Raw genomic sequence first — 20,113 nt, 5'->3', positions numbered from 1 at the left:
AGTATGCACAGGCACTATGTTGTAGCAAATTGGACTGGCTTTCAGTGTTGTGTAGAGTGTAGCTTGCTAATAAGTCTAAGTCTGCAGGGGCAGTGTAGGTAGCAATGGTGCTTCGCCAGCACTCGCCTGTTCCTTCCTCAGCTCTCCCAAGCAAAAGGAAAACCAAGACGCCCTCGTCTTCATTTACCACGAGAGCCGATAGCAAGCAAAGGGGTGCCAGAGAATGTACGGCTTTGACCAAAGCCGGAAAAGAGGCCTTGGCATAGCGGATTAGACCGTTGAGAGCTGGGGATGAACGTTCATAGAAGGTGGTGAAAGTCGTAAGTCGTTATCAAATCAAATCGTTGAAGTGCAAAGGTCCCCCCTGAGAAATGCACAAGCTGGGAGTCAGTAACAGTGATTGCAGACCCCAGACTCGGCATCTCGGATTTAAATTTGTTTGGAGACATCGAATATGCGGATGTCGACCAACGGGACCCAATTCCGGTCGGACGCTTGGGCGACATCGAGTGTCGATTTTTGATGCAGGCCAGGAAACAGACGCTCAGCCTAGGGTGAGACTGAGTACCTTATTGACTGGAAAGACTCCCCACCTTACGAAGCTTCGTGGGAGCCAATAGAGTACCTCGAAAATGCTAAAGGCGCAATCAAGGACTTCGAGCGAGCAAAGAAGTCACATAAATCAGTACCCAAGACAAAGCCAAAGGCGCAATCGTTAAAGGGAATCAAGAAGCGAGGTAGACCACGGAAACAGTAGCAGCAGGGGGCCCGGGTAGGCGAATAATTGTGGCCAGAAGGCCCAGTAAAAACGACTAAAAAGCCCGCAGGCTCACACACATCCACACACATATATCCTAACGCGCCGAAGCGCTAAGCACCACAAAGAAAACAGTGGCCGTAAGGGCCGCACCCACAATCAACACTGCCTAGCATTAGCCTACCTGTCCTCTTATACTGAAAAGCAACCTCTTACTAAGAAAAACCGTCAAAAGGCGGGGGGGCTCAGCAGCAGAGGCAGCAGCAGCGGTAGCGGCGAGGGTAGAGGCGGCGGCGGAGCGGGCGGCGAGGCGGGCGGAGCGCCTAGCAGCTTTATGAATTGCAAATTAAATAAGAATGCTTGGCAAAGCTGATTCAGCTCCGCCTCCGACTTTTTGTTAGCGCCATTCATAGAAAATTGTAGAGAACGTACTTGCCACTCTTATATCAGCCCACTCCATATTTTTGAAGCTTCTGTATAGCCCAAACACGAATACGATGGTGTTGCAATGCCTCGGAATACCGTCAATTCTCGTCAGACGGCCAGGCCTTGTGGAGGGAGACTTACCAGCATGCTTATGCTCTGGAACGATTAGGTCAGGGAGAAGGTCATAGAGAAGGTGGAGGATTTTGATTGATATTACGTAGTATTTCATTGTAACTACTCTGTTATCTCCATAGTCAAATACTCCAAATCTCGTTCAAATGCCTCAATTTCGCCGTCAAATAAGAAGAGCGTCTAAAGTAGCAGGTGAGAGGCTGCGGCATCGCCCTTGTGTATGAATGTACCTATCACGAGGGATCACGGTGTCACCATAGATAGCAAGGTTCCGCTCCCATCGATACGCCGTCGATACACTGGAACAGGCATCCGCAGCTACGGCTTTAGGTCGCCAATGGGATTCGAGTAAGAGTTGGGCACGCTGGCGTACAGAGGGATCCTTTCTAAATGGTGGCATCGCGTTCGGAGTAAGGGCTGGCGATATGGCTATTACACGCCTAAGTTAGAGGTAAAATACTAGGAAAAGCGTATATACCCACTAGCTTCGGTATCACGAATATCTAATTGAGATAGTAGACGACAGTGGCTATTGCAAGAGTGGCAAGTACGTTCTCTACAATTTTCTATGAATGACGCTAACAAAAAGTCGGAGGCGGAGCTGAATCAGCTTTGCCAAGCATTCTTATTTAATTTGCAATTCATAACTACTTATATTAGCTATATACCCTCGCATATGCCAGTTAGGATTTCTCGTACCCTCCCAGACGCGTAAGGCGCCGCGAACATCACCGCCAGAGGCGGCCGTAGTAAAGACAGCTGCTTAAAGGCGGGGGGAGCGGATCGGCCACGCAGAGGTGACCCCCGCGGGAGCACCGCTCGCACTTACGTCGGCGCGAGCCAGCAGGCGGAGCGGCGTAAATCGCGCGAGGGTTACCCGCGAGGGCACGCACGCAGCGCATACAGGCGGGGCCTTAGCACATGTCAGCGCAACCTCTCAATCATCTAGCATCTCTTCCACTCACGGGGGGGCGGGATCAGATTGAGCGGCAAGGATCGATGGGGCAAGAGTTAAAAGTCTCGTTTACCAAGGCATAAGTCAGGAGTTTCCGTGATTCGTTGATCTGTAGCCTCTTCTTAGCCCAGAATGCCAATCTCGATGTCACGCGCACTTCTCTACCGCTGTGTGGCTCGTGTCAGCCTGAGAAGCAACAAATTTAGTGATGAGAACAAGGGCAGTGAGAGAACGGCTTACTATCGCGCTTACATACCCGTCTTCTTCGTAGAAATTATGCACTGGTTCGATATTCTCCCACTTGCATCCATGGAGGACTTGGGTGTTCTTTTCCAGAAGGACTTTCATGGCAACCAACCACGAGAAAACACCGCGAAGAGCACCATCGACGGTAGGGGGTACGGCGAGAGGATCTAGCTCGGCCCAGGACGTATCGTGTCCATGAAGGGTTGTGAAGATGTCAGAATGCGCATATGCGGTCTTCCGTCCTTTTCCTTTGACGCCGAAGCCTGCGTTTCTTCCAGACCCGGGAGGGTTTCTCGGTGCTCACGATTCTTCTGGGTGGGTCAATAGCTGTGAGGAGTTTGTCATGTGCATTGGTAGCTCACATATTCTCAATTCCGAGGTGCCTTTGCGGGCGACGATCACTCCCGATACCACACCGAACACAATATCTCTGATCAAAAAGAGGGTCAGAGCCGCAACTCCAAGTTCAACTCCGAGACAGATCTTGTCAGTGTCAGTTGAGCATTTGTCACAACGTTCTGGCTGCCGTACATCGTTGCGGTATATATCCGCATATTCTTCCCAAGACGTATCGTACTTTGGATGGGAGATGTTTGTACACAAAATCTTGTGCGTTTCCTTGAATAATTCTTCAGATAGCGGCTTTTTTTTCGGTGACAAAGGCGCATGTGAGAAACCACAAAACTCTTGCATGCTGAATCACCTCCCGCCTGGTCCGCAGGATATGTTTCTCGGCTTCTGGGGCGTTGTGCCTGGCTTTCATGTACTTTTCGAGCTGCATCTTGTAACCGTCGTTTCGTTCACCGACCTCAACCTCCTGGCCCTTGGAAATCCATATAGAAGCTCTTCCTTTCTAAAGTGGCCTTCATGTTGGTTGCCTTTAGATTGAAGTCATTGTCCAATTGAGGGAGGCCGGACCACATGGATAACAGAGATAGTTGCCGGTGGATGCCTAAAGACCACTTGGGTTTGCGCTGGTTAGTAGACCCAGACCCAGCGACAATGAGTTTCCCAGTGAGAGCATCTTCCATTTTTTGATACACCGTTTACTCCGTAGGTGTATGGGTACAGTTGATCAGTGCTCCTTGAACTCGGGGAAGCTGGTCTGAGATCTTCCTACCATCGTTGAAAGGCACTTGACCGGAGAATATCCGACGTAGCAAAATCCGCTTCCACATCTTAGCCAAACGCACACCCTTAGTTACAGGATCCACGCGTAGGGCAAAGATCCATTCCTTCACAGCTTTCGTAGTGATTTGAAGCTTCGCAGCAGGGTGATCATCAGGTACATCGTATGGATTCTCATCCTCTTTGAAATTCATCTCACGCAGAGATTCTGGACTCCACCACTTTTCGGCCCCGTGGGGTTCAATAAGGGGCATGTAGCCCCTAAAGTCCTCAACACCGTTTGGGGAACGACAAGGCAACGGAAACCTGTCAAGGATCTATCTCGTAAGGAGCAAAAGGCCTTTGTTCAGGAGACAGGGATCATGATTAAATCTCCAGCTATTGCGAAGTTAGCACCATGTCTCGATTTGATTTTATCCCGTGCCTATGATGCTCCACATTCGGAATGGCAAGGTCTCGGAAGGATATTGCAAAGCTTTCTGGTGACCACAGTCTTGAGCAAAAAGGGAAGTGCGTCCTATCTGAAGGCTTTTCAGATATCAACCAACCTCATCGTCTCAGCTAAGTCCAGACCCGCGCCTGCGTTGCCTTTGATGTTGCTTCGCTTGTGCAGGCACCTAGTCAATCGAATGTGATCTCCCAACATACGTCAGTTTAGGCTGCTGCACTCTCCACACTCAAGCTCCGGCTCCCTGTGCTTCAACGCCAGCGCTGCTACCGAAAGAAGGTCGCCACTCAAGAATCCTCCGCCATCTCAACGTCAGACTCCGAGTCGAATTCATCGGCCCATTGCGCCAACGAGGAGGTGGTAGAGGCGTAGTCTTCGAGTTGATAGCCGTCAACTTCCGCCACGTGCCGACGGAGGCTCTCAAGCTCCTCCTCCAGAAGCTCATTCATCTCCTCCAATTCTTGAAAGCGCTCATTTGCCGCCACGAGCTGGCGTTGAAGATCTGCAATCATGGCAGGAGCAGCCGAAGCCGTCGCTACCGTATGCACCTGTGCTTTACGTCACTGGGTGATCTCCTTGTCAAGTTTAGCCCGTCGACGAGACATCCGCCGAGACCATCCAACGCGGCGATGGCGCCGTATCGATTTCTTACCTGCGCCTGAAGGTGCAGAGGGATCTCAACACAGCGGCCAATGCCGCGTCTCCCGGCCTTGCAATTGTCACAGAGGGGGGACTCATCACGAACACAGATATCATCGCCTCGGCAGAAGCAAGTTCTACAAGGTAAATGAGACACTAGGACTTGTTAGCAGTTGCGCATGCGGAGCGATGGTGGCAGAAACAGTCAGGAGTCAGCAGTCGCGCCTGCGGGGCGACTGTGCACTTACTGTTGTTATTGTTGTTGTTTTTGTGAAACCTGTTTCCTCACGTGTTTTGCCTTACAAAGTGTCGACATATATGAGATAGATACGAATGATTCGCAAAGACTGATGTAGCAAGAGGTGAAGTTGCAGAAAATTAACAGTGACATCAAGAGGCGACGGGAAAGAAATAGCAAGTCCTCGAAGGAGAGCTGTGTACGCGTATGTGAGAGATGTTGAGCCTTGCCTTGCACGATTTATGATGCGGCATTCTGGAATAGCGGAGATCTTGGCTAACCGTGCGAGATATTCGGTCTGATCGCGAATCATTTGAGTGTCATTGGGGTCCTCTGCCAGTGATGGCTATGATTTTTCGCCATCAAACCACTGGTCGTCGTCAACTGCTCCTGCTGTTGTAGCTTCTGCTGATGTAGGTTGACGGGTCGTATGGGTCGCATCCCCGGTAGTGACGCGTCCGTGAGCTCCCAGTAGCCGAAGACGTCGACTTCCGGACGCGCCAATCAACATGCTCAAGCCCTTGATGACCGCAATGGAGGGTAACAGGCCGTCCGTCGGCACGTACATAGTGATCATTTAGTCGCCAAGGACGGAGAATGCGGGAGCGAGGAACGATAGGAGGAAGGGTAGGAAGTCCATGGTAGGAAATGGTAAACTGGAGGGATCGTGATACGGTGAGGAGGAGGATACTGGATGCCTAACAGACACCACAAATGCATCGTCGGCGATCAGGCTCTCGACACATGAAGCTGACCAATGTACCGGAGTGAAAGGAGATCATGGTAAAACAGCCTTGATATGCTCAGACAGATTGAAGAAAGAAAAGGCTTGTGATGACTGGGTCAGTCATCGCGTCAGGCAGGTGGGTGCGAATCGAAGGAAGAATCTGTCTCTTACTTCGATCTCGCTGCCTTTGACTTCCTCGATCAGTTCCCTGGCGGTGTCGTGGGTATGGGCTTGAAGAAGCAGAGTTTTCGGGTCTGTGAAATCAAGTTGGAAGATTGGGAATATTTACATATATAGTATTGAGGACTTGGAGAATTGTGTCAAATGGCTGCGGAATTCACATCGCTGAGTACGAGAATGAATGGCTAACATGTAGAACATAAGCTGCACTTAGGGGACAAAGACATTGACTTGGTTGCCTCTTACAAGCTTGAAACATGTTGCTTGTGCATCTTTCGTGGGCAAATAGAATGTGTGTGTAGGAAAGTAGAAAGAAGATCACTGGGTGAGAAGGAGAATGAATAGGCGCGGAAACCTCTAATTCACCGCTGGTGGTCTGAGTGGAGAAGCCTTCACTGGCATCCCAACAAAACGAGCGTGAATGTTTACAAGTGAACATTCGGTCTCAAGCTTTTCCCAGCGTCTCTGCTCATTCAGTTTGTCAAGGCTTAGCACAATGAGTGCCGCCGAGATAAGTCTTCTGGCAGGCAGCCGCAGACATCGGTTTATTAAAGATGACCAGGTTGGATACAAGGCATATCCAGGTGATACTTGCGCCGATCTTGCTGTCACGAGCAGATCACGGAGCTGGTCCATGGAACAATAACTGTTCCGATGAACCGAGCTCGATAGTTGCGGAGTAATATCAATGTAGGAAGGCTAAAGAGTCTGGAAGGAAAAGAAAGTTTGGCCGAATTGGCACAAAGTAGAATGCGTAAAGTCCCCAGTGGGTGAAGGGACGAGAGTTTTGATTGACAATGGCCTCGGCTGACAATGACTGAAATCCGCATCCTGAGAATCATCTCTGGTGTCAACTTCGAGATTGATGTGACCTTAGCGGTGCGCATAATCGCTTCAATTTTCAGCTCAAGGTTCAAGCATTGACAAACTCATGCGATTGGGGAAATGTATTATTGGTTTGTCGCTCAAATCCGGAGGGGATCGCGGCGCACGAGCCGCCTCGAGAGGTCAACTTCGCCGTTGGGGAGACGGTTCGGAGGCGCGTGGGTTTCGGCGCTGTGAATGCGGGTGGGATCATACATAATCTCAGCATGCGATATCGAAGCAATGAACAAGGCTTTTGATTCTTGAGCATGCTCTCGAAGTTTGCACTGATGAGAAAGTCAAATACCGAGAGCGACGACAACCTTTGATCGAGGTTCACAGCTTTATACCGCACGTGCAATGTCACTGTAGCGTAAGCCGTCCTGAAACGTCTCAGTTGTGTTTCAATACCACAAACATAGTGGATGCAATCTAGTAGCTTTCGAAGGCAATGAATCCTCAGATTTCTTAATTTGAAATGATAATGTCTGGCACTGTTCCGGGGTTGGGGGTGGAGGTTGCCTTTTGATTTTCCTTGTCTTTTGAGATGATGCATCTCTGTCATAGAAATAGGCCTCACAAGGAGCTGACCGATTATTTGTATAGATGATCATGAATGCGTGGTGAACATCGCGTTTCGAAGCATCAACATGAGCGGAAAAAACGGTACACCCTCTGGCAGGCCTAGGTAGCAATCATTTCTATGTGTATTCGACATCGCCAGCGAGGAATGTGGGAGTCGATTGGGGAAGAACTCTGTAGGTGAAACACAAGTCATTGACTTGTATACAGATAATAAGGGGAATCTATATGTCGACCTCGGCAAGAGCAAGTAAGACACAGCTTGATCTCATTCCTGCAAAGAAAGGTTTCAGAATGATTGTTGGAGGGATTTGGATGACATCTTGGGTGGTTGACCCTCCTTGAATGGCAAAACATGATCTCACGGTCTAGAGCAATATCAGATACAACGCAAAAAGCCGGGCCTTGGCGAGGGAAATGAGATGAGGGACCCAGGTACATTGAATGAGGTCATGCCATTGACTATGAGTGACAGTTCGGAGTGCAGCAATAATTGAAGCAGCCATTTGAGCGAGCGTAGCAACTACTCCCATGTAGTAACCGCAGATCTGATCGGCATAACTTTGGCAGGTGGAAGAAAATTCAAATATAAGTTGGCGCGATGATTTTGGGTATGGAGAGGGAACTCGGTCAAGGGGCAAGGAAACTGATGAGTTCCTACCAGAGATCTGATGAATTGCGCGCTAGAGCCCCTGTTTTTCACCATAATTTAGCTCGCACACAAAACAAAGGTGTGGGCAAACCAGAACCGTCCAGCGTGGAAAACAATCATTCAATATGATCATGCCACACACGTCGGTGTGGTCTCTGCACTAGAACCGGCCGTACAAAGTCTAGTCAGCTTGGGCACACAACCACCATTTACTAAGTATGCAAGCCTTATTTAAACCCCTTTTCACCCTTCCTCATCCCCTGCCTGCTGGTAGATGTGTCGACTTCGACCAGGATCCTTCCTCATCTGCTGGCCTGACCCAGTGAAGCCAACTCTCGCATTGACACCTTCGGGCGTCCTGAACATACTCTCCTTCTTCGCGACCTTTCCAGTTTTTCCCTTCGTGGTAAAGTCCTGCCATTTGTTCTTGCCTGCTTCCAGCTCCTTATTTGCCTTGACCTTGCGTGGGACCTTCGCTGGCCGTACCGGTCCATCGCTGACCTTACTTGGTTCTTTCTTTGCCTGACTGGCGAGTGTGGGGTCAATGTTCGCTGCTGCCGATATGACATTGCTGCTGGTGGGTATTGATGGCGTGGTGGGGTTCCCTGGAGGACCATCAGCCTTTCGCTTCTTCGAGTCGCTTGAGATCGGTTTGATGTCGTGAGCGGACAGAGTTTCGGTTGTGGTGTAGTTTTTGAAGGTAACGATGTAGACTGGCTTGCTCGATGAGCCGGTGATAGATGTAATCCTGGCAGGGTAAAAGGCCTTGTCCCCCGACTTCCACTTCGCTAGGATATTGTCATTCACGGAGAACGTAGTAGGTGCTTGAGGTTCTTCAACAGGACTCTGAGGCGCAGCTGGCTTGCGGTAGCCCGCTTGGAAGGCCGGATGGTTCTCCTTCGACCACTTTTCCTTAATTGGTGGTGACGATGGCTTCTTGGTCGGTGCTGGTGCTGAAGCTGGCTTTAGCTCTGCGATCGCGCTTTCGGTGAGGGAAATGACTTCTTCAAGCTCTATCTTGAGTCCTTGCAGATCCGCATTGTCTGGGTCGGCTTGTAAACCTGATTGAACGGTCTCGAGCTGTCAAGGTTTAAGGTATCAGTATATCATGATGCATGGGGAGGATCGGCGAGCTAACCTGTAGCTTGTACTCTTTAATCTCGGCTTCCAGAGAGGCAACTTCATTGCTCATAATGTCCTTAGTTCAAGATCCAAGCAAGCTGCGGAGGTGGATGGCTCGCAGGAACGTTCAGCCTCGGTGGTGATGGTTGTACTCGGTGTCGAGAGATATTAGCAGGGGACTGATGGTAGTCGTTGTAAAGTCATTGGTCAGCTAGGGAAGGCTTTCCTTTCACCACCGGGTTGCCAAGGCTTGACCGGGATATCGGTAGAACCTTTTACCGAGAAGCTGGCTTTGGCAAGACAGAATTGCTGACTCGCTGAGAAATCAACGTTCGCCAAGCTTGAGGAGTAAACAGGCTACAAGAATTGATTGGGTCCATTCATCCTTCGCTCGAGGCCCAGACTTATTCAGACCGCTACAGAAGCAAAAAGAAAGAAGGGTCCAGGACGAGTCTGAGCAAGACAGGCTACAGCACAACCCGTTCACAAGGGTGAGCACCAAAGAGCACCGAGCTTATTGTCGTCACCATACTCTAGTGCTTGAACAAGTTCAACGTCTAGGGACTTCTATCATCCCGTCTCCGATTACATTTCGTTGGCTTGCAACACTATCATTTTCCTGTCGTGTCTGCCTGTCACACCACCATACCTTTTCCAGGTACGAGGAGCTCAATTGGTCCTGCATTCAAGATCCACCACTCCGCAGACCCTTATCTTACAGACACCACCGCCGCTTTTTGAATTTCTTCCTGCATGCCCATCTCCGTCATACAGTGTCTGGCATCACTATTCCTTCACTGCTTCGACCAAGCCAGAGCTCTTCATACTGATTTCTCTTTGGAAAAGTGAGAGACTACTCATTGTCTACTGGCCAGTTGTCGCACCAGATCCCTCACATCAGTAATCATTCCGGTGGGGTCCTCCGTCTTAGCTCCGAACTGTTTCCGCATACTCCATTAAATATCGAAACATCCATCAGCCGCCATCTTCAGAGAACGAATATCATCAATCTGTACTGTCCGCCAGAATTGACATCTTGAACTACCATGAATGGTACAGCATACGGTCCAGATCTCACATTGACGCCTCACCAGGAGGATTTACTTCGCACCGCTTTGTCTTCCAACAACCCGATTGAAAGCTCATCTCAGATCTCGCGCAACGGTACCTTAGGCACCACGCGATCAAACAGCGACCCAAAGCAGCTACAACGTACCAACGACCACATGGCGAATGGACCAAATATGTTCACTTCCCCACTGCAGGAGACGCCAGGCTCAGGCCAGCTCGGCAGCTTCGACGAAAGCCCCTTCCTAGACTACGAACTTGATGATGGGAACTTCGACTGGGACAATAGTACTGACCAGCTTTTCGGTGACCTGCCTGGCACGGAATCATATGTCGATGGCGAACACCACGATAAGAGAAAGGCTTCCATGGATGATGAGGACGAAGAGGAGGGGACTAGCAAGAGACGCGAGGGAGATGATAAGTCCGCGAAGAAGCCAGGGCGAAAGCCATTGACTGGAGAGCCGACGACGGTATGCTCATTCAGGCCATGTGCACCAATTCCACTACTAACATTCTGCCTGGCAGAAACGCAAGGCGCAAAACAGAGCTGCCCAAAGAGCTTTCCGCGAGCGCAAAGAACGTCACCTGAAGGATTTGGAGACCAAAGTTGAAGACCTCGAGAAAGCTTCCGAGGCTACAAATCATGAGAATGGACGCCTCCGCACACAAGTAGAAAAGATGAGCATGGAGCTGAAGGAGTATCGCAAGAGGATGTCCTTGAATACTACGGCGGCTGGCTACTCTCCTCCGCTATCCGCCACCCAGTCGCATAGCTATGGAAATGGCAGTGACTTTCATTTTAACTTTCCCAAGTTCGGAGATCTTCCAGGCTCCTTCATGAGTAATGGCTCGATTGCTAAAACTACTTCCCCTACGCAGATGGGCCAACGTTCAGCTTCTGCTTCAAGCACAACACCTTCGGGTAATGTCAGAAAACAGTCGTCAGCCGCGAGCAAGTCACCACCAAGCTTCAATGGAATGTTCTCCACTCCTTTAGGGCAGTCCAGACCAAGCCAGGTCTCCAATAACGGCTTCATTAACAAAGATTACGCTGATCTTAATGGATTGTTCGATCCGTCGGTACTGGAAAACGCCAGCCGTAACAATTCAGCAGATTATCTGTCTTACACAACGGGCAAAGCTAGTTCTACGCCTAGCACGGCTAAGCAAGACAGTGTCGGTAGTGTGAATGGACACGCCCAGATTTCCACCCTCCGAAACAACTCCTCTACTTCCATTACTGGGTCTCCTACATCGTCAATGTCACATGGTGCTCTCGACTCATCATGCGGTACTACGCCAGAGTCATCGGCCGACTCGCCTGATAATCGTAAGTCAAGTGAAGGAGGACTTGATACCATCAACGAGGAGGGCAAGGCTCAAAACAAAGGTAAACAATCATTCGAGCGCTCTCGTAAACCCCGTCTAACTCTTCTGTAGCTTCTTCAAATGTGGCCAAGTCACCAGCTGCCGATATCAATGGGATCGACTGGATGGCGCAGCAGAATGGCGGAGCATTCGATCCAGTCCTTTTTGGCGACTACAGAGATCCTCAGGATAATATTCTGAATAACAATGCTTTCGGCGACTTCTTCAACGACGCGTTCCCGTTGCAAGACTTCGGCACTCCTTACTATACTGGCGAGGTGCCACCGAAGAAGGATTTGATGCAGGAAATTGAAATCCAGAAAAACGCTAGCCCTAGCGAATTGGGACCTGAAGATGACAGGAAGCAATTGTTGGCTTGCGACAAGCTTTGGTTCGTGCACTGCGTCCTTGCTGCGATAGTCATCAGCGTGCTAACTTCTTCGCGCTTCAGGGACCGCGTCCAATCCTCAGAGAAAGTGCAGAAAGGGGAGGCCGACATGGATGATCTATGCTCGCAGCTCAAGTCTAAAGCCAAGTGCTCAGGAAATGGCGCGATGATTGACGAGAAAGACGTCGACCTTATCTTGGGTCCTGCGCGCGAGGAGCCGTCAAATTCCCTCAAAATGTTCTCGTGACGGCTTAACAGTCTGCAGGCACCCTCCATCAACAACAAGGATGAGAAACGGTTTCTGGCGTCTTGGTGACACCTTCGGGCCCCGAGAAAGATACCAAAACGGCGCTGTCCGCATGAGTTTTTCTATGCTGCATGCTGTTTCTTCGTATTTAGGTTCACGATGAAAGCTTCATGACTATAGAGCAGTGTAGCTAGATGAACTTCGATAGCTAGCACGATAGCAAGTAACCTTTGATTCAGTAATCCATCCTTGTCTATCGCCCGTTATACGAGCTCTCAGAACCAGTAACAATGGTCCAAGTGCGCGAGCATGCATGCCTACGTCGGATAAAAGCGTTGAGGCAAGCAGTAGAATCAACGCCATCTACGTCTTCGAGCCCAACACGCTCTTTACAGCTTCCAGCACCTGAGCATGCACCGCCCTCGGCGCGGCCACGACACCCTTGTTCTCCTCCAACGTCCTCCCCTTTGAGAAATCCAAGCGCTTCCCCTCCGCGTCCGTCACCGCCCCTCCCGCCTCCCTCACGATGACATCCCCCGCAGCATGGTCCCATATCTTCTCCTGGTAATCCTTCCGCACCGGCAGCCGCAGGTACAAATCCCCGGCCCCCCGCGCGATCGAGCCGTACTTGGCTTGCGAATCCATCCGTACGCTCTCCCTCGTGATGCCCAGCTTGTTCGCGATCGCGGCTTGGTCGCCATGCGATGAGTGGCTCGCTTCGACGCTTTCGCAGAACGTGGCGTGGGTTATGTCGGGGACGGATTTCATGTGGATGGGTTGGCTCGTCCGTAAAGCGCCGGGGCCGAGCGGTCGGCTCGTTGCGCCGGAGCCGGCGACGGCGGCGAAGAGGACGCCGCGGCCGGCGCCGCTTTCGTCTCCCACGTCTGCGGACAGGGGTGCGGCGTTGTCGATTGGGAGGTTGGGGCAGCCGAGGACGCCGACTTTGACGTCGCCGTCTTCGATCAGTGCTAAGCAGACGGCGTACTGGCCGCCTCGTAGAAAGCCCATGGTGCCATCGATGGGATCCAAAGCCCATATCCTGCCATGCGCACCGCCAGCGCTGTTGCCGGCGTCAATGGTTTGCAGCATCTGTTCCTCGCTTTCAACTGGACCACCGAGTTCACTCTCCGAACTTCGATCGTCTAAGCTGGTGTTCTTTACTAGGTCCCATATCTGGCTGGAGAGGTTCTTGTTCTCTCGTAACGAGCTAGCTTCTTCTTCGCCGACGATCTCATCGTTGGGGAAGTTGCTCTTGATGGCATGGATGATCAATGCTTGGGCGCCGAAATCGCCGATTGTGACTGGGGATTTGTCATCTTTTGAGAGGGTGCCTTTGGCTTTTTCATGGAAAACTCGCTGGGTGAGAAGGGTAGCGCGTTGAACGGCTAATTGGGCAATGTGTAATTCTCTTTGATATGACATGATGGGTGATGATGAGAAGGGCCTAAGATGTATGAAGGGAGGGAAATGTTGGGAGAGGAGAGCAAGACGAGAAGAAATGACGGGTAGTTTGCACAGAGCCAGGATTATGAGTGGTAAGGCGAAGAAAACCAGCAGAAACTTTGAATACAGCCTTGACTTCGATTCTATCGCTCTCATATGTGAATATCAAAACTCAATGAATGGACCGAAACTTGAACAAATGACCTACTTTACTCATGATGCATAATGATGAAGCTAAACAATGAAGGCCAGAGACACGTCCAACTTTAGCGCGTTAAGCGACCCTGCCGCTGAAGATCTATTGATGTGGAGAACAACTGAACAAGCATCTACCCACAGATCCCTACTTCACCCTCCATATCTGAGCTTTGCATGTCACCATATAATTTCCGACATGCCTACAGGCACCGCTCTAAGTACCACGAAGCGCAAATTCCACAAGATCCTCGACTCCATCTCCAACGCGTCCAGCACGTCACTAGCCACAAAGTCGAATCATGACAATTACAATGCATCCACCACCACTCTCCCCACCACAATGGATCCTCCCGCGAAAAAACCTCGCATCGTGCGCCCTGCTTCTGCATATGTTCCTCCTAGTACACGTATCCTCACCTCTCAATCACCGAATCTGCGCGCGGCTGCAGCGACAGCTAAGCAACCTAGTCCAATAGTCACAATGAACGAGGAGCGCAAGACACCCAATTTTGCGCCGTGGGATCGCGGACAATTTCTCGAGCGACTGAAGACGTATAGACACGTGGATAAATGGATGGGGAAGCCGGAGAGGATCAATGAGGTGCAGTGGGCGAAGCGGGGTTGGTCGTGTGTGGGGAAGGAGAGGGTTGAGTGTGTTGGGGGCTGTGGAAAAGAGGTTGTGATCACGTTGGAAAGTAGTAGGGAAGAGAAGCACGATAATGGAGAGACGCAAGACACCGAGAAGCGCCCGTCGGACGAAGAGGAGGACGAGGATGAGTGGAGGGAAAAGGCGCAGGAGCAGTTGGTGGAGAAGTACGCGGAGATGGTGGTTACTTCTCACGATGGTGGGTGCTTGTGGCGGAGGAGGGGCTGCGATGGTACGCGTCACGCCTTCTTGACTGCTCTGGCAATTGGATTAATGAATCTCACAGATACCATTCAACGCCTCCCTCTCGCGCACCATAAAACAGCAACAGATGAGCTACGGCAACGCTACACATCTCTGGTCGCCGTAGCTTCCGAACTTCCACCCGATCCCTCCACGCCTGAAGGCTTCGATCTTTCCTCGCTTTCACAGAAGTTAGCGCCTCTCCTGCACCCGCCGTCTCCAGATCCACCCTCTCCCACTCCATCAAGTCCTCCAAACCCCCCTCCCAACACCACCACATCTCTTCCCCCAATCAACAACTCAGCTCTCGCCCTCGCCCTCTTCGGCTGGCGAGCCGAAGAAGGCCACGTCGTCGGCCTCGCAACCTGCACCGCCTGTTTCCGCCGCCTAGGTCTCTGGCTCTTCAAACCCGCCTCGGAATCTCCATCCCACTCAAGCATGGATCGGCTCGACGTCGTAGGCGAACACCGCGACTACTGCCCCTGGATCAGCCCCCTCTCCCAAAACGGCGCAACGTCCCGACGGACCTCCCTCGACGGCCTTGCGGGCTGGGAAGCCCTGCTGCGCGCCGTCAACGCGAGCGCGATCCACAAGCGGCACGGGGATGAAGATACGACGCCGGTCACCGCGAGGGCTGCGGATGGGCTGGGCAGCGAGGTCGCGAGTCTGGCGCATTCGTCGGCGACGAGGGAGGAGTTGGGTGTGAGGGATGAAAGGGATAAGGAGAGGTGGGCGAAGTTGAAGCGGTTGAAGCAGGCTTTTCATGTGAAGAGGAGGAAGGGGAAGGATAATGGTGAGACGAAAGGTGGGAACGGGAAGGTGTAGAGGCTGGGGATTTTTAACTTGTCCGGTTTTCCGTCGGTGTTGTCCCATAGGATTGTTTTTAAGGTAGGATACCCAATCTGCAGGTTTGCATTATAATCCGTTGAATAGACATGAGACAGGCTGGCCGTAATGTTATACGAACGCTTCAAGATTTCCTAATTTGTTTTCCGCTGTGTAGGTGGACTGGATGGCCAAGAATATAAGATTACAACAGATGCTTGGACTCATCTAACTACGCCCATCAATGCTATTCCTTCATGCTGTGCTTGTTTGTACATTGATGCTCATCCTCGCCATGCAGTAACCCGTATGCTTTACTCCTTTCACGGTTCAGTAATCATCCGAGTCATAGTCATCCTCTGGCAACAATGCCCTATATCTCCTCGCCGCCAAGTCGTCCTCTAAGCTCCCGTCACTCTCGGGATCCACGTAGCCTAAGACTTGATCAGCGCTCATCTTCCTATCTTGTAAGACTCGAGTCTGAGATCTTACCGTCACCGCCAACCAGGCTCAGCGCAACCGGCAACCACACCAAGCTATGCAATGCAGCCAACACCACCAAAGCCAACCAGATCCTAAAATAATAAATCTCAAAGATCTTACTCCGCGTAAATGCCAGCACAAACACCCCGAGGAACTTTGTAACCGTGATACCGCTAAATACGCTCCCGCCCACATTCGTCAATGCGGCCCAAGCTCTCAAATCCCTGCCTCGGTATTTTGATTTCGCTTTCTCCATGACACTCTTTGAAGGGTAGGTGAAGGCACGGGCAATATGAGCGCAGAACTCGACGCCGATGCCGACACAGATAACGAGGTTGACAAGGGAGATGGCGTTGAGAGAGACGGAGAACAGGGCCATGCAGCCAATCACGTCGACGACAATCATGGCTACTGTAATGGTAATGACTAGGCCTGTGGCTACGGAGCCAAGAAGCGCGGAGGAGAGCACGAAGATGATGGCGAGGGCGGAGCCGAGTAGGGTGCCTGTAAGCCGGATTATAGAAGCGTATTGGTCAAAGAAGATGTAGAACTTCGAGTAGGGGAAGACGCTGATTTTCTGGTCTTCGGAAATGCCAGATGCGATACGGCGGGCGGAGGCGTAGGCGTCAATGAAGTCGGATTGAGATCGGAGGGGCGTGTGAGAGGTTCGAAAATGGGAGGCTGGTACGGAAGGAGGGTGCGTCGATGGTTCGATAACGAGGGCAGTGCTGTATGGTGCTGCGCCGCCAAACGGACATTCTTCGTTCGTTGGGGAGTGCTGCCATTTGGTCAGGTAGTGGATGAACTCTTCGCCTTCGGGCATGCCGTAGAGGGTCATGTTCCATGGTGGATCACGGCCTTCGAAGCACGTTTTACCGTGCTCTATGCAGCAGGCTTCGTTGACCGGGTTGAGCCAGGTGAAGAAGTCGTCGATCCAGCTGGCAGTGGACCCAGAGATGTAAGATATGTTGGGGCGCTTGGACTCTTGTTCCAGGACGTTGGTCAGAGAGTAAGACTCGCAGGTAGAGAAGCGGCCGCAGATGGAACGTTGCTCTGGGCGGTCTGTGACGGAGGAGTCGTGTACGACGAAATAGACAGGAGGACCGGTATTGAAGTAAGCATCCAGATCATTGAAGTAGGGGATCAGGTAGGAGCCTCGTGGGAAGGCGATGCGCTGGTCCAAACCAAGGGCAACCTCTGGTATGAGAGCTAAGCCTGCAGTGAAAAGGCCGAGGAAAAGAACGACGACCGCAACTTTAACTTTTCGATCAAGAAGCGACGGTGCATAGACTTTGCGGATGAATTTCTGCAGAGGACCTTCATCGTCATAGCCATACGCACCGGCGCCATGAGCACTACCCACATCTGCTCGCCTGACTTTAATGCATGGAAAGCAATCTGCTCGACTGTTCTCAACTCTTCGCTGGTTCAAAGCTAGCACAGAGACGAACATGGTGATTTGTAGCAGCGCGTTGATCAGCACGGCACCAGCTGCGTAGACTGCGAAGTTTTTGACTGCAGGCATTCCGACTGCAGCCCCGAGCGCGAATGCGATTGTCTCTGTGGAAGCAGAAAGCAGAATACTGGGTCCCATGCGGCCGAGTGCTTTGGCAATCCGAGTTTCCACTTCATCGTCAGGATGGCTGACATTGACCCTTTCGAATTCGTGAACGATGAGGAATATGTTGTCTACCCCAACGGCGAGCACCAGGAAAGGAATGACCTCAGCAATGATCAGAGTGACCTTGATACCGCAAGCCGAAAACAAGCCAACGGAAGCAGAGACTGACATCAGTACAATGACAATGCCGATGACACCAAGGGTGAACTTGGATGCTACTAGCGCGTTCGCAGGATTGTGTAGAATGGATCTAACAGACAATGTCGTAGATCCCAGAGCCAACGAAGCGTAGAGAAACATAATGATGTAACTTATCACAACGATCTTGGCATCTGTGTTGGTTGACTTGTTCAGCTCCTCTTCGAGACTCCTCTCAGTGGAGAATGAAAGCCGCAGTCCCCTGTCCTTGGCTTCTCCCTGCGCATCTTTGAGGACGCTGATGAGTCCTTGTTCCCAATCCAATGCACGCTTCTCTGCCTTGGACCCTTCTTCGTGATTGTTGACAACCCAGGTGACGATCATGGCTTCAGCGCCTAGAACATCACCGTTCTTCTCATAGCCGCCAAGAATGAGATCTTTGTCGAGTGGTTGTTGGAAATCAGGAAGACATTCTACCGGCTGATCGACGCAATGCCTGAGATCTTCCTGCCAGGTCTCCGGGTCTACGCTTGAGAAAGAGCCCCCAAAATAACCTGTCAATGACTGTACAACACAAGCCGCTCCAGTGGGGTTGAAGCATACATCGCTGAACGCGACACCCTCTTCGGGAGACATCCTGCGCTGGACTCGAGCCTCGACGTCGAACCACCACGCCAAGGTATCGTAACTCAAGACGGGTCCAGGACCGGATGAGTGAGTATCATTGACAACGAATGCTTGCTCTGCTCGATAGAAAGGTCCAAAGCTCTCGTCAAAGAACGCCTTCTCTTTCGCGGCAGCAGATGACGGGCTGACCCATAGCCTGACCGGATTTGTCTCCACTTCGAAATTGACCCATCCAATGCTCAGTACGACGACAACAAGAACACTGACGCCTATAGTGATCAGAGGATACCGGGCGCACTTCCTTCCAAGATGGCTGAAGGCGCTATCGCAGATAGTGTTGAATCTGTACTGTTTTTGCGGTCGGTCTATCATGCCAGCATTGTGAACCATTTCCCCTTCGTCCTCATCATCGCTCAGGGCGGCATCTTGCAACAGCTGTAATCTTTCGCTTTTCCGTTGGTTGTGTTTCTGATACGCAACGTGCCCAGAGACTGCTGTGACCAGAAGCAGCAGAAAGACACAGTAGACTATGATCACAGCAAAAGAGAGGCATGGAAGAGCTCCGACATGGCAATACTCTTGCTCCGTGACCTTTGCCAGCTCAGGGCACGATGCTTCGCAGTCAGTGCAGGCGCATCGATATGCCTCGTCTGTGTCATTGCACGCTTTCGGGATTGGGTCTGCTGCAGCCATGTCCTCAAATGGCTTACTCGAAGGCCTAGGGAAGTTGATCTGAAACGGGCTCCCAAACGGCTTGACATCTCCAAGAAACTTGAGGAACGAAGTGTAATTCTTGGCGTTGCCGCCAATGAAACCCATGACGTTACCGCCAGGAAACTTGACATCTTTGCAACTATCGTAGAAGCCCTTGCCGTAATTGTCTGACCATAGGTTATCCAGTTCCGTCACAAGAAGTTTTCCAGACTTTTCCTCGAAATCTGTAACGTTGACAAAGAGCGACTGGTCTGGGGAGCAGGTAAATGTGCAGAAGAGGTTGAAGAAGTTTGTTTTACACGCCGGGCAACCTGCTATTATTCCTTCGGCGCGTTTGAGGTTGCTTCTCAGGTTGTCGACCTAATCTGAAGTCAGTCTCTCATCAGAGTGTTGAGTCCTTCCGTGGTCTGATGTCACCTGCGCTTCGTCACAACAAACGTCTCCTTCACTCCAGTCATCTCCACATATCGCAACGAGCTTCGTCCTTGTATTCGCGTCGGGTTCCTCCGCCAAACCATTGTCCGGACACGGCAATTCGCCACCGAAGAATGACTTCTTTCCACATTGTCCCCTCAACGCACATCTGCCCTCCTCATGTTTCACAGTCCAATTCCCTTCACTCCCAAGCACTCTGAGACATAAGACGGCAAGAGTGGCAAAGCGGAGTAGCATCTTGTGCAACTTGGGACTGGACGGCGCAACCATTATCGCGTTCACAGGGCACTTGACCCTTGTAGGTGTACGGACGGCAACCGTGAATCTTGGGATAGATCTGCTGATGAGATGATAGGTACAAAATCTTCTGGAAACGGCATCGAGAAGCGGTCGGTAGTGAAGGGAAGGCAGGCAGCAGTAGATATGCGAACGTGGGATTCCTGGACTCAACAGAAAGAAATCTTGTGTAGATACAAGGTAGTTTGTAGACGTTAGATTGAGGGAGGAGTGCTTTTCCGTAGAAAATCTGTAGTCAGAGAAAGAACAGAGCAGCGAGCAAGGTCTTGTTGA

The 20,113-nt window shown here is 51.2% G+C and overlaps 7 protein-coding genes across 7 annotated transcripts; 2 read left to right on the top strand and 5 right to left on the bottom strand.

The window, feature by feature from the left end:
• Positions 1–2,078: 2,078 nt before the first annotated feature.
• On the bottom strand, positions 2,079–3,209 carry HO133_007680 (uncharacterized protein; the record flags this gene model as incomplete). Its single annotated transcript, XM_037298550.1, has 4 exons — positions 2,079–2,228; positions 2,344–2,437; positions 2,527–2,787; positions 2,821–3,209. The coding sequence occupies 4 exons, from the start codon at positions 3,207–3,209 to the stop codon at positions 2,079–2,081; spliced, it is 894 nt and encodes a 297-aa protein (XP_037155886.1).
• Positions 3,210–3,562: 353 nt separating this feature from the next.
• HO133_007679 (uncharacterized protein) lies at positions 3,563–4,604 on the bottom strand (the record flags this gene model as incomplete). The annotated part of the gene is made up of 2 exons (XM_037298549.1): positions 3,563–3,950; positions 4,411–4,604. 2 exons carry the CDS (start codon positions 4,602–4,604, stop codon positions 3,563–3,565), a joined length of 582 nt encoding a protein of 193 aa, XP_037155885.1.
• Positions 4,605–8,217: 3,613 nt separating this feature from the next.
• HO133_007678 (uncharacterized protein) lies at positions 8,218–9,166 on the bottom strand (the record flags this gene model as incomplete). The annotated part of the gene is made up of 2 exons (XM_037298548.1): positions 8,218–9,054; positions 9,113–9,166. 2 exons carry the CDS (start codon positions 9,164–9,166, stop codon positions 8,218–8,220), a joined length of 891 nt encoding a protein of 296 aa, XP_037155884.1.
• A 976-nt stretch (positions 9,167–10,142) lies between these two features.
• HO133_007677 (uncharacterized protein) lies at positions 10,143–12,170 on the top strand (the record flags this gene model as incomplete). Its single annotated transcript, XM_037298547.1, has 4 exons — positions 10,143–10,637; positions 10,693–11,557; positions 11,608–11,926; positions 11,987–12,170. 4 exons carry the CDS (start codon positions 10,143–10,145, stop codon positions 12,168–12,170), a joined length of 1,863 nt encoding a protein of 620 aa, XP_037155883.1.
• Positions 12,171–12,533: 363 nt separating this feature from the next.
• Positions 12,534–13,592, bottom strand: HO133_007676 (uncharacterized protein; the record flags this gene model as incomplete). Its single annotated transcript, XM_037298546.1, has 1 exon — positions 12,534–13,592. The coding sequence occupies one exon, from the start codon at positions 13,590–13,592 to the stop codon at positions 12,534–12,536; it is 1,059 nt and encodes a 352-aa protein (XP_037155882.1).
• Positions 13,593–14,007: 415 nt separating this feature from the next.
• Positions 14,008–15,525, top strand: HO133_007675 (uncharacterized protein; the record flags this gene model as incomplete). The annotated part of the gene is made up of 2 exons (XM_037298545.1): positions 14,008–14,689; positions 14,744–15,525. 2 exons carry the CDS (start codon positions 14,008–14,010, stop codon positions 15,523–15,525), a joined length of 1,464 nt encoding a protein of 487 aa, XP_037155881.1.
• Positions 15,526–15,855: 330 nt separating this feature from the next.
• On the bottom strand, positions 15,856–19,813 carry HO133_007674 (uncharacterized protein; the record flags this gene model as incomplete). Its single annotated transcript, XM_037298544.1, has 3 exons — positions 15,856–15,959; positions 16,018–19,468; positions 19,526–19,813. 3 exons carry the CDS (start codon positions 19,811–19,813, stop codon positions 15,856–15,858), a joined length of 3,843 nt encoding a protein of 1,280 aa, XP_037155880.1.
• Between the last annotated feature and the right edge of the window lie 300 nt (positions 19,814–20,113).

Source organism: Letharia lupina, assembly GCF_014066315.1.
Source record: "Letharia lupina isolate WasteWater1 chromosome Unknown contig_4, whole genome shotgun sequence".
NCBI lineage: Eukaryota > Fungi > Ascomycota > Lecanoromycetes > Lecanorales > Parmeliaceae > Letharia > Letharia lupina.
This window is presented reverse-complemented; position numbering and strand designations above follow the sequence as displayed.